At 47.4% G+C, this 13,690-nt stretch overlaps 1 protein-coding gene across 5 annotated transcripts in view; it reads right to left on the bottom strand.

Moving 5' to 3' along the window:
- Positions 1 to 4,784: 4,784 nt before the first annotated feature.
- The window catches only part of TRRAP (transformation/transcription domain associated protein), a 196,316-nt gene continuing 187,410 nt past the window's right edge, over positions 4,785 to 13,690 (bottom strand). For all 5 annotated transcript variants that reach the window (XM_073543094.1, XM_073543093.1, XM_073543090.1 and 2 more), the window contains 3 exons: positions 11,911 to 12,114; positions 9,371 to 9,565; positions 4,785 to 6,043 (listed from right to left, as the gene is read on the bottom strand). In XM_073543094.1, coding sequence (XP_073399195.1) covers positions 5,759 to 6,043; positions 9,371 to 9,565; positions 11,911 to 12,114 — 684 coding nt within the window. In that variant the 3' untranslated portion in view covers positions 4,785 to 5,758. The remainder of the gene's footprint in view (positions 6,044 to 9,370; positions 9,566 to 11,910; positions 12,115 to 13,690) is intronic.

Raw genomic sequence — 13,690 nt, 5'->3', positions numbered from 1 at the left:
GAGCCTGGTGAAAAGACGGAGCTTTGATCAGAATGTCGTCGAGGTACGGAAAAAGAACGAGACCTCTCATCCTCAACAAGGCCATCAACGCCGCCATGATCTTTGTAAAAACTCTGGGTGCGGTGGCGAGACCGAAACGGCAGTGCAACGAACCGGTAGTGGTCCTGGTGAATCGCAAAACGCAGGAATCTGATGCCCGGGAAAGATGGGAACATGTAGATAGGCATCTTGAATGTCTATTGAACACATGAACTCCTGCGCCTCCATGGAAGCGATTACCGACCGAAGAGACTCCATCCTGAAATGACGCAATCGGACCCTGTTGTTCAGTAACTTGAGATCCAGGATGAGACGAACTGCACCATCTTTTTTCCACACTACAAACAGGTTTGAATAAAACCCTGTGAAACGTTCTGATTCGGGAGCGGACAAAATCACCCCGGAACTGAGGAGGTGATGGATGCGAAGAAACCCGGACTAAGGCAGGGTCTTTTGGATGGACTCGAAGAAACGATCCCGGGGACGAGAAACAAACTATCTTGTATCCTGGGGATACAACTTCCCTGACCCAAGCGTCCTCTACTGAGGCAAGCCAGACGTCTCTGTAGAAAAGGAGTTGACCGCCCAGTTGGGAAGGACCCTCAGGACTTCCTTGATAGTCATGCTGCTGTGGACCAACCAGATCTGGACCTGGAGGATCTGCCCTGGGATGAGTGAGATCGCCAGGAGGGAGTGGGTCTGAAGGAGACCTTCTTTCTATCCTGGCATGCCTGCGGCCTCTGTTGGTAGACCGAAAGGGCCGAAACTGACGCCTTAGCGGAGGCCTACAAGGCTTGGACTGAGGAAGGAGGGAACTTGTGCCTCCAGTGGTGTCCCTAATAATCTGGTCCAGCTGGGATCCAGAGACGCGCTCCCTGAAAAGGCAGATTGGTAAGGGACTCTTTGAAGACAAATCCGCCTGCCAAGTCTTGAGCCAAATTGTACGCCGGATTGTCATCACGTTGCTGGACGTCTGAGCCGCCCAAGACGCGGCATCCAAGGAGGCAGAGAGCAGATAATCCCCTGCATGGGAGATCTGGTTAGCCAGTTTGGCCGATTGCTCCGGTTGGGCTTTATCTAGGATGCCCTTGCGGAGATCCTCCGCCCAAGTAGCTATGGCCTTTGCTACCCAAGATGAAGCAAAGGCTGGCTTTAGCGCCGCCGCTTCGAATACTGACTTTGCTAGGGATTCTATAATTCTGCCATTAGAATCCTTTAGCGACGTCACACCTGAAATCGGAAGGACCGTGTTGATAAGATAGTCTGGACACGGGAGCGTCTACAGAGGAGGAAGCCGACCAGTTGTCGGTGAGCTCTTTTGAAAATGGATAGAGCACGCCGAGACGCTTCCCTCTTTGAAAGCGTCTGGTCAGATTTTCTCTCTCTCCCTGGTAAGCATCTTGCCAAACTCAGAGTGGGAGGTGAAGACTCTGGAAGGTGTTACTGCCCGTCTGAACGAAACCTCCTGATCCGAGCGTTTCGCAGGGGAGTCTGTATTTCGAAGGTGTGGTTAATCGCAGCAATGAGGTTCTGTACCGAAACCTTCATGTCCGCGTCCTGGTCCGAATCCAGCTCTAAAATCTCTTCGGATGACGCATTCGAGAACGCTTCACCTGACTCGGGTGAGGAGGCACGGGAAGGCGACTGCTGGGAAGGACAATGTGGAGAGACCAGGCCAGGAGAGGATTCCGGCCGGAGATCCTGCCTGGGTCTTTTGCGGCTTCTGCTGGCTGGCTCAGATGGAACCCCTTGCGACCTGCTGGACCTTGCGGAAATGTCCAGGGGCAACTTATCAAGAACGGCCACTAGGGACAGACACCCTGGTGAGGTCCGCCACTGATTGTGATAAAGAGGCCTAGCCAGGAATGGGGGGGGGTCCACACTCATGTGGCGCAATAGATGGTTCCTGGACGGCATCGGGCTGAATTGCAGTCTAAACCGAGGGGAGTGGGAAAGTTCTCTGTGCTGGCGGACGGGCACGTTCCGGGAGAAAGAACCCCGAGGAGATGCCGGAGGGTTGAGGGAAAGAAGGCAGAGGAGGGTGTCAGTCTGCAGTTGCAGAGCTACTCACAGTCCGGTGGCCCGAAAGGCGATGTGCCCAGCTCGTCTGAGATGCATGGCCGCAGTAGAGGATAACGAGGAACCCCTTTCCGCTGCCCGGTGTCTTCCAAGGCGTCCGGCTGACAGGCTGCAAAGATGGCGGCAGCCTGAGGTAAAAGGAAAGCGTGGTTAAGGAGAGAAGGGCGGAGCTAGCAGCCTGACCCAGAGAGAAGACCGCCCGCTGCCCAGCTACAGACTAGGAGGGTGGGTGGTCCTAGAACGGGCGGGAGAGCAGCCCGCCTATAACAGAGGGCGGGGGGCGTGGCCGCGACGGCCGAGTAGGCCCGAAATGAAGCCAGGGACTAAATTAGTATCGGCGGCCGCCTGTCAGCGCGGGGCGGCGCGGAAGTCCTGCAGCGCTGCCACGGCCACCCAAGAAGAAACCGCCGCCCGAAAAAAGCCCTCAGGATAGAATGAGGAGGGCGGCGGCGGCGGGTGGGGGGGACAAGTCCCGCGCCGCAGCCGGGGCCTGGCATGTGGCGCAACAGAAAGTGCGGCGGCTGCCGGGAGGCGCAGGCAGCTGAGGACCCTGCGGCACCTCCGAAGAATCCTCCAGTGGTGTCTTCAATAAAGGTACCTTGTAAATACAACTCTGTCTGAGTCTATTTTCCCAGTGTCCGCGCCTCGTCCGACCGACAGGCTCTGGTAGGCGAGTGGGTGGGAGGCGGGGGAGCAAGGACCATCCATATAGCTGGCACGCACCTGTGCAAAGCTCCTGGTCCTGCTGCGGAGAGCTATGAGGATACGGGGTGGCAGTACACGCCGTACTCAGTCTCTTGTGGGACTACAGATGTGACTATTCACTCTGTATCCCTCCGGGACCCTGAAAAGGAACAACGCACGACGAGGTAGATATGGGTCTAATGAAAGACCCGTGTCCACCTCCTACTGACACTAAGCTAAACTGAGGAAATTCCTGCCGGTTGGTGGGGTGTATACTGCGGAGGAGGAGCTAACCTTTTTTTGTGCATAGTGTCAGCCTCCTAGTGGCAGCAGCATACACCCATGGTCTCTGTGTCCCCCAATAAGGCGAACTAGAAAATTCAATTTTGGTCTCATGTAACCACAGCACCTTCCTTCATACATTTGGGGAGTCTCCCACGTCATTTGGTAAACTCAAAACGAGTCACACAATTTGTGTGTGAAGACTTTTTTCTGCCCACTTTTCCATAAAGGCCCTCTATGGAGTGTACGGCTTAGGCCAAGTTCACACGTAGCGGAGAATTCCGGAATTCCATTCCGCGGGAAAATCGCATTTTTCCCGCGGAAAAACTAGCATTTTGCAAGCGTAATTAGCTTGCAAAATGCTAGCGTTTTCCAAGCGATCTGTAGCATCGCTTGGAGAACCGATTGACAGGTTGGTCACACTCGTCAAACACAGTGTTTGACAAGTGTGACCAACTTTTTACTACTGAGACCGCCTATGCAGCATCAGTAGTAAAAGATAAGTGTTATTCTTACCTTCCGACGTCCCGCGCAGCCGTTCCCAGTAATCCTTTGCGACAATTACTGCGATGACGTACGTTCTCGCGGGATCACGACGTCTCACGGTGATTCGCGATGACGTTGCGCGAATGACCGCGAAACTTCGCGATCCCGCGAGAACGGACGCCATCGCGGGCATTTTCGCAAAGGATTACTGGGAACGAGAGCGTGGAGAGAGGCGGGAAGGCTGTGCGGGACGTCGGAAGGTGAGAATAACAATATTTTTTATTTTAAATTCTATTTTTTACAGGGATATGGTACCCAAAGCCCGGAGGACAGTCTCCTCTTCTCCGGACCGTGGGTACCATCCGCAATTGTTCTGCTTACTTTTCGCATGCGGAAAGTAAGCAGAACAATGCATTCCTATGGGTGCGGGATAGCCGCGATTCCGCAAAATTAATGAGCATGCTGCGGCTTTTACCGCGAAGCGATTCCGCTGCAGTAAAAACCGCAGCATTAGCACAGCATTGCGGAATCCCATAGGAATGCATGGGATGCTTATTTTTCGCGGCAAAATCGCGCGGTTAAAACCGCCGCGGAAACGCGAAAAAAAATGCAACGTGTTAACTCAGCCTTAATGTGGTCATATGGACAGATACTCAAGTCTTGCTTGGGAACTCTGCAGCTCCTTCAGGGTTACCTTTGGTCTCTGTGCTGCCTCTCTGCTTAATGCCCTCCTTGTCCGGGCTGAGAGTTTTCGTGTGCGGTCCCCTCAGGTTTTTCGAACAGCCGCAAGACATGCAGCCGCGGGGACTCGAACATAGTATTCAAGAACGCCGGAGTCACTCGGTTAGCGCCCGAGCATGCTCAGATAACGCCTTATCCAAGCACATTCACTAGTAAAAATGCAAAATACAAGTCATTTAATGGCTAGAAAAGGTGTAATATCGCATAGCATATTCTACAAAGTGAACTGAAATTACACGCACACACTGATAAGAGTTAATAAAATAGTATATAAACACTATAAATATGGATGAGGCTCAATATGCAGCTCCCTCGTTACTACAAATGTTTAAGGGAGGCAGACTGTACCCCCCTTTTTTTTTTTTCCCTGAGATTGTCAATAATCAACTTCCTTTCATTTCAACGTGAAGCCATAAAAACCTCACAGCTACAGGAAGGGAAAAAAAAAAAAAAAAAAAATGAAACCTCACGAGAAATTTTTCAAAATGATTTATTTTGAAAACGGATGTACAAATACTTGTAAGAACGAATTCTCTTAACACTGGGCAATTATAAAAACAGCTTCTAGCAAAGAATGACAGAAGCGTAACCAATCCCTATTAAGTATAAACCAGTCATCGTCTGCGCTGACAAAATATTTCCCCGGAGGAGGAAAAAAAATGAAAAATACAGTCCATGAATCGGCCTCTGCACCGCATTGCTCACGCCTGGGTACTGCGTGCATTCACATAACGGCGTGGTGAGTGCGGTCCGAGACTCCATGCTTGCAGAGCGCTTATGTTGAAGAGCTTTATGTAACAAGGCGTGGGGGTGAAATCTATACATCGTTTTGTACAACTCAGTCCTATTAAAAGAACCGTTCAGATGGAACATTCCTCCTAGAATACGTGGCTCCGAACCGAGGCGCCAGTGTGACATCTCTGCTATCAAAAAATATAGAACATTACAACTCTTTTGGATTATTTTTTTTTCCTTGGTTCTTATAAAGCAGGAGCACAATAACCAAGGGAAACAAAAAAAAAAAAAAAATCATTATGTCTGTACAGGTGTTTTTCATCCTCTATAGCTGCTATTTTATTATGCTTTGAAATGTGTTTGAAGTTGGGGAAAAAAAAAAAATCAATATTCTCTTTGTAAAAAGCATGGCGCTTAATGACATGAGAAAGGAGTGTTCTGTAAACCTGATTAGCTTCTTTAGAGACCGGCAGATTGTCCCTAAAAAGCCCAATCACGTGTGCTGTAATTGTAGAATTCGACTGAGCCAGACACGGCCCATAAAATATGGTTTTCTAGTCAGCGCTGTGCTCAGGTGTAAAACGAGGCACAACCAGGAGAGTTGTACAAAGCAAAAAAAAAAAAAAAAAATTCACAGCTTTAAACCCCCCCAATATTAACCAAGACTCTTGTTGGTAGTACAGGGGTTAAGTCAAAGGCATCAAAGGCCAGTTCAGAGCCAGGGATGCCATGCGGGGTCCATACGGCACAAGTTATCCAGACTATTGGCAGCGGCTACTAAGGTGTTGACTTTGCTCTCCCCTCCGTCGAACTGGGCCAGATTGTGCAGCCGGGTGACGATGGCCGTGACGGCTTTCTGAACCAGAGAAACCAACTGTTGGCTGTCCATGTTCTCGGGTTGCCCGGCCGGCGATAGCGGAGAAGAAGTATCCTCTTGTGTCTTCTTGTGCCAGGCGATTATTTCATCCCTCAAAACAGTTTTCAGAATGCCATCAACCTGAGAAATAGGGGGAAGAAATTGGATAATTATATTGGGACGAAGGAGAATAAGATTTGGCAAACTGCAATGAGGCCAAGCAAGTGGCAACGGTCAGTAGGATCAACCCTCCATCTATATGGGCATGTAGGTCAAATTCAACCCACACGAATTTATCAGGTCTGGTGGAGCACCATGGATAAAGCACACCTATGCTTCTTCAGTATTACTGTGTGAGAAACGATCCCAAGTAGTACTGCAAAAGTATTAATTGGAATCAGTCAGTGGGATCAACCCTCCTAAGCCGTCTATATGGCATGTAGGTCATAGGAAGTTGTGTTAAATGACACCTTGATAACTGCGATCCAATGTTTTATTAAAGAGAAAGCCACACTTTTCTTTATATGTAAATGAGCTGTTAAGATCTATGGGCCGGACATAGATCTCCCCTGCTTATTGTAAAAAAAAAAAAAAAAAAAAAAAAAGGTGTTACCAGTGTGAGACATGTAATGACTGACAGTGTGTTCTCCTGAGCTACATGTCTCACACTGGTAATGCCCCCTGATTAAGCTCTGGAGGCAGATTCTCGGGGAGATCTATGTCTAGCCCATAGATCTTAACAGCTTATTTACTCATTTAGTTATATTAAGAAAAACTTGGATTTCCATGTAACAAGAAATCAGATCGCAGATATGTGCCATCAAAGGAATAAAAGAATTCACACCATCTGTAAACAGAGAGATGGTGAGGGAATACTTTGCTAATTTAAGTGAATTTAAATCTCCTGGTCCAGTTGAATTACATCCTAGGACACTGGGATCCAAGGGGTAACGTTTCTCCTTGAGGAGAGTGATATGCTAAGCATGCCAAGATGAGGAGACTTAGTCCCAATGCTCCTCTGGGAAATATGCAAAATGCCTTGGATCCCGGTCAGACGCCTCTCACACAGCCGAACCAGATCTCACACTTAGCACTGACGAGTACACAGTTTCTGCAAATTGAGATTCTGGTTTTGGCTTTTATCTTAAGTAATGTGACCAGGCTTATTAAAGGGTCAACATTGACTTTTAGGATTGCTGCTTCCAACAGCTGGCACTAGAGTTCGTCAACATCCTAGGATACTGAAAGAGTTAGAGGAAACTGCAGAACCACTAGCCAGAATCTTTAAAAATTCCTGGAGAACAGGAGTTGTCCCAGAAGATTGTAGAAGGGCAAATGTTGTCACTTTCTTCAAGAAACAAAAAAAGGTGGAGCCAGAAAATTACAGGCCAGTGAGCCCTACTTAAGGCCCCGTCTCACTAAGCGACTCACCAGCGATCCCGACACCGATATCAAGGTGTCAGGATCGCTGGTAAGTCGCTATGTGATCGCTCGTGAGCTGTCACACAGACAGCTTCACCAGCGATCAGCACAGCGATGCCGAGCGCCCGGCATCGCTGGCTATCGCTGTAGAAAATAGTATCAAAATAAAAAATATAGTTATTCTCACCTTCCGACGTCCCGTTTAGCCATCCCGCCTCTCTCCACGCTCCGGTCCCAGTGATCCTTTGCACGAATGACCGCGAGATGTCACGGTCTCGCGGGATAACAAAGTCTCGCAGTCATTCGTGCAAAGGATCACTGGGATCGGAGCGTGGAGAGAGGCAGGATGGCTGAACGGGACATCGGAAGGTGAGAATAACTATATTTATTTTTTTTAATTATTTTTTACACCTGATCGCTGGTCTCCCGCTGTCACACACAGCGATGCGTGCTGGCCAGCGGGAGACCAGCGACCAAAGAAATGTCCAGAGGTTTCTTTCAGCGATTAGCGATACCGGCAGGGGGGCCGCTCGCTGATCGCTGTCAGAGACAGCGATCTCGCTGGTGAGATCGCTGTTGTGTCACAAAAGTTGTGACTCAGCAGCGATCTCGCTACCGAGATTGCTTAGTGAGACGGGGCCTTTATATACAAGAAAAGATATTTGAACAAATTATTAAACAGCATGTATGTAAGATCTATGTAAGTACTTGGATAAGAATACAATAATTAATCAGAGCCAGCATGGGTTTGTATCAAACAAGTCATGTCAGACTAATGTAATTTCCTTCCATGATGGAATCACTGACTGGGTGGATCAGGGAAATGCAGTATATATTGTATATCTCGACTTCAGCAAAGCATTTGATAAAGTATCTCATATTATCCTTATTGATATAATGACCAAGTATGACAAGGCTACAGTTAGGTGGATTCATAACTGGCTCAGAGATCATACTCAAAGAGTGGTAATAAATGGTTGCACATCCAATAGGAAGTGTGTTTCAAATGGCGTACCACAAGGCTCTGTCCTGGCCCCAGTTTTGCTCAACATTTTTATAAATGATCTAGATAAGGGAACTGAAAGTAAACTAATCAAATCTACAGACAATGCAAAGCTAGGAGGGATAGCTAACACCAGAGAAGACACAGAAAGGATTCAGAAAGATCTAGACAAGCTTGAACAATGGGAAGCAACTAATAGAGTGGTAGTTAACAGGGAGGAATGCAAGAATCTACATTAGGGTAAAAAAAAAAAAAAAACAACCAAAATTCCATCTACAGAATGGGAGGAATAGAACTAATTTAAAAGGGACAGTAATATTTTTCCTATTTGTATTTGAAACCACAATTCAATAAATTTCTAAATAATTAGCAATTGATGTCAAAGACTGGATGGGATCCGTAGTGACATCCCCTTATCTCCTAAAGCACAAAATTGGGTTCAGACTGCCCTAAGTAAAATTCAACTGACAGTAACATGAAATATGAATGCGAAAAGGCCCACGTGCAAAAAAAACTCCACTTAGCAGAGAAGCAGGCAGCGAGCATTGCACCAGCGTGAGCTAGCCTAGAGCTACTCCCAGCATGTAATATTAATAGGAGTGTTGGGGACTATATTGAGAAGCCATGGGGAGCTACTTATTCTACTGTGCAGAGTTCTGCGTCTTCTCTTCTACCCTCTGTAATAAAATATATGAGCCAACGCTTCTGAATTATCAAACTGGCTTCAATGGATTTGGCAGGAAAAATCAGCAGCTGCTACGACTGGACGGCTCTACTAATCGGCCCAGACCTGTTCCTGGTAGGAATTTGTTTGGAAATGAGATAATGTGCGAGAAAAGGATTATGGCCGCCACCTCTGAAAACATTCTACCCTGCAAGGATGCGATATTAAAATGACGGCATCCCAACAAAGTATTGCTTTATGGAGGAAGTGTTCCTTAAGTCTATGGTCTTGTCTCTCTAGTGCCCACGTGGAATTTGGGAAACGGATAAATGTAGACACATGAGCAACGTTTGTACATGTCTGCATTAATCTAAAATACCTTGAAATTTGGCTGTGCAAAGCAACGAGCAACTGCGATCATGGAAGCAGTCAGCGGGCCGGACACTCCGATGGTTGTTAAAAATTCAGAAATATTCGGGGTGAGTCGGAACGGGACAGGGCGATTGGCATCCAAGTCTCCAGTGGCGTCATTGATATCAAACCGAAAATAGGCCACGTTCAGCTTTCCAGTGTCCTAGGAGGAGGCAAAAAGGCAGTAAGTAACACGGGTGATCGTTAAAGGGGATTTGTTCTGACGTGTTTCAGTAAATACTTGTATAAAAAAAAAAACATTCTGGATCATCTTTACTGAGAACCAGATAGTGAGGCTCATGTTATGCCTCCTGGAAATGGGGCCATTCCCATTCTCCTACACCATTTGCACTCCTTGGTAATGCACCACCTTTTACATGATCATGCCCAGCTGCAATTTATTCCTACATTTCCAGGATGACAGGTGGCAAGAGTTTTGAACACCAAAAGGAACTAGAAAAGAACAAGATTTTGAGCCGGACTGACACATCCGAGCTTACAAACCATGATTTCTGGACTGTCTGCGACCCACAGACCCTTCTGAGAGAACCTTGGCCGCTCTGGAAGGTGCTGGTTTGTACGCAGGCTGCGATTTGACGGCCTTGAAGGGGTTGTCCTGTGAATATTGATCACCTATCTACAGGATAAATTAATAACGATTGTTGGGGATCTAGATGCAAAGACCAGCACGGATATTGAGAAGAGAGGGCAAGAAAGTGGAGCGGTAATGAGCATGTGCGACCACCTCCTATAGAGCAGAGGTCGCACATGCTCATTTAGGCTCCATTACTACAGGAGGCTTTGGGACACACGTTGTCGAGATCTATGGAGGTCCCAGCAATCAGACTGCCAGTGAGTATATCAGACTCACTTTCCGTATTGGCAGAGTTGAGCTGTGGCACATCGGTGGCATTTTGATTAAGGGTGCTTCCTCATTGTGTTCAAGCACTCGCCTGTTACTGCAATGTTGCAGAAACCAAAAAAAAAAAAAAAGTCACTCTGGCGTTTTGATTTTTTTTCTCGTTCTGCCATTTACCGATCAAATTAATTGGTTTATATATTTTAATCTATCGCTGTGTTCAGAAACACCGGACCTCAAATATGTGCATTTTTCATTTTCTTTTTTGTTTTCTTTTGAATGACACAATTAAAAAACAAACAAACATTTTTTCTTGTTTTTAGTTGCTTTAATAGTCCCTTTAGGAGACTTGAAGCTGGGGTCATCTGATCTCTTGTGCTAGGTGCAGCAAAAATCATTTCATACGAACGCCGGACACAAACCGGCACTCATAGCAGATCTGCAATGACAAGCACAGGAGTCTTCTGCAGACCCCGGGTTGTGTTGACAACCCATCAGCGCCCTGGATCATGTGACAGGTGTGTTGATGGTAGGTGTTTGTGACTTGCTTAATGTTAGCGAGAGTTAAATGCCGCTGTCTTAGATTGACAGCGGCATTTAACACGTTAACAGCCGTGGGTGGATCGTGATTCCAGCCATGGCTGTTAGGGGCACATGACAGCTGATTAGATCAGCTGTCGTGCTGGAAAAGAGGAGACAAATGCTGGGACATGACCTATTACATACCTTGTGATGGAGGTTAAAAAGCTATCCTTTCAGGTCTTAAGCCCCCGTCACACATAGCAATCTCGCTAGCGAGATCGCTGCTGAGTCAACTTTTGTGACAACAGCGATCTCACCAGCGAGATCGCTGTGTGACAGCGATCAGCGACCGGTCCCCCTGCCGGGATCGCTGATCGCTGCAAGAAACCTCTGGACATTTTTTTCGTCGCTGATCTCTCGCTGGCCAGCACGCATCGCTGCGTGTGACAGGCAGGAGACCAGCGATCAGCTGTACTAGGATGTAAAAAATAATAAAAAATATTGTTATTCTCACCTTCCGACGTCCCGCGCAGTCTTCCCGCCTCTCTCCACGTTCCCGGTCTCAGTAATCCTTTGCAAAAATGACCGCGAGACTTTGCGATCCCGTGAGAACGGATGTCATCGCGGTCATTCTCGCAAAGGATTACTGGCACCGGAGTGTGGAGAGAGGCGGGAATGCTGCGCAGGACGTCGGAAGGTGAGAATAACTATATTTTTTATTTTAATTCTATTTTTGACTTGAATATGCCATCAGCGCTAACGAACACAGCGATGCCACGCGCTCGGCATCGCTGTGCTAATCGCTGGTGAAGCTGTCTGTTTGACAGCTCCCCTGCGATCACATAGCGACTTACCAGCGATCCTGACACGTTGATATCGTTGTCGGGATCGCTGGTAAGTCGATATGTTTGACTCCAGCTTTACTTCATCTGATTAAATGCACAAGGCAAACATCACCCTTAATCTAAAGCAACACAGCAAACAACTGCTGATCCAGTCCACAAGCGTCTGGCACAGAAAGGGTCAGGCCCGACGTGCAATTAAAGGAGGATTTGTAGAGCGGTGCCCTGCTCGAGTGGTTTGATCAGCGGCCCAACATTTTCCGCTTCTTCAAACACTTCACATACCTGTGCAATCTGCAGCATCTCGGGATTCAGCCTGTTCAAATGAAAGACAAATTCCGCAAAGCCGATCAAAGCCAGCTGGATGGTGAACATTTTCCGGAAGGTCCAGTAGTCGGTGGCATTGGGGAACGTGTGGAGAGCCCATTCCTTCAGCATGCTGCGCGGCACCATGTTACTCTGCACTTCCTTCAGGATGTCACGCAAGACCTATAACAAATCAACAGAGGATTCCTATTATTTCAGAAGACGGCCTTGCGCATAATCTAGATGCTTCAGAAGCTGATTGATGGCTTTATAGTGGCTACCTTGAGAGCGGATGATGGAGATTGGGGATGTGATGTGTCGGTGAGAAAAAGCCTTCACCGGAAAGGGGGGGAAATAAATAAATAACAAGGAACGTTCTCAGAAATATCACAATGAATGTTCCTGGCTATTGCTTTCTGCACAGAATGAAAGCTCTTGTGCTGTAGGTGTAGTGGATCGTAATTGTAAATACCAAAGACGTATGAAATATAGATCAGAACACGACAGCTACCGGCAGAAATCAAGACCACAGCTAACGAGTATCAGCACTAGGACCATGCAATACATGACCCGCTCTTCACTGATTAAAGGGGGCTTCTAATTGTTAGAGGGGTCTCTCGAGCGGATTATCAATTGTCCCACTGCTACGATCCCTAGCAATCGGCTAATATGTCTGGAAACCGGCAAATGATTTACCTACAGCGCCACCACAGGGAAAACTGAGAATTACACAGTGCTTTTGGTAAGTACTCTCCGCTCTGGCCAAGAGATATGGCTCCTAAACATAAGAGGCCCACCTCAATTCACTCAAGGGATTCAATCATGGGGCATAAGAAAATGGGTTCTCTAAACTGCACAACCCCTTTAATAAAAGGGGACGTGGGAAGCCAGAGCCCTCCAATTGTAAGACTAATCTTTTAAAGAGCAGCTCTGGCGTACAGTTTTTGAGAATTGTTCCACAGGTTGACAATAACTAACAGAGGTAGGGTGGTGGTCACATACTTTTCCCAACACAACCTTAAGAACGGAGCTAATCCCACCCCAGCCTCCAAAAACTCTGACGGAGGTCCCCTATAGCCTTGGCTGCTCATGTCATGCTAGATGCCTCCTTAGAAAGCAGTTCAATGGATGGAAGAACTCATGAGGACCATGACCATAAGCCCACTCCTTCCTCGCATTTCCGAAATAATATGTGATAAGTGGGGATTCTAAACCTTACAACCGCCTTAACAAAAAGAAGACACCTTACCAGGCGAGGACAAAAAAAAAACCTTTAAAAAAAAAAAGCAATTCTAGGCTGTGTTCTAATAGGAACTGCAAGACATGCTCCAGAAGTGGTCAGCAGTGATAGGCGAACGTGCTGGGATAAGGTGCTATCGGAGCATGCTCGTGCACTAACCGAGCGTCTTTGGCGCGCTCAAAAAATATGTTCGAGTTCCCGCACCTGCTTGTCTCGTGGTTGTACGACAGCCGCAACACATGCAGTGATTGCTTAACAAACATGAAATCCCTGAATGTGGTGCGGCTGTTGAACAGTGTGAGACATGCAGCCGCGGGGACTCGCATATATTTTTCGAGCGTGCCGAAGACACTCTGTTAGTACCCGAGCATGCTCACATAACCTGTTAACCAAGCACGCTCGCTCATCACCAATACAGTGCACTTGCATCCCTGTGGTTCTGCCTCCTGTTTTTTATCTCTTCAGACTCCACTTTGCTTCTTTCTTCTATGTGCTCTGTTATCAATCACGAAATCAGCA

Source organism: Dendrobates tinctorius, unplaced genomic scaffold (genome assembly GCF_039654945.1).
Source record: "Dendrobates tinctorius isolate UK_male_01 unplaced genomic scaffold, ASM3965494v1 ptg000129l, whole genome shotgun sequence".
NCBI lineage: Eukaryota > Metazoa > Chordata > Amphibia > Anura > Dendrobatidae > Dendrobates > Dendrobates tinctorius.
This window is presented reverse-complemented; position numbering and strand designations above follow the sequence as displayed.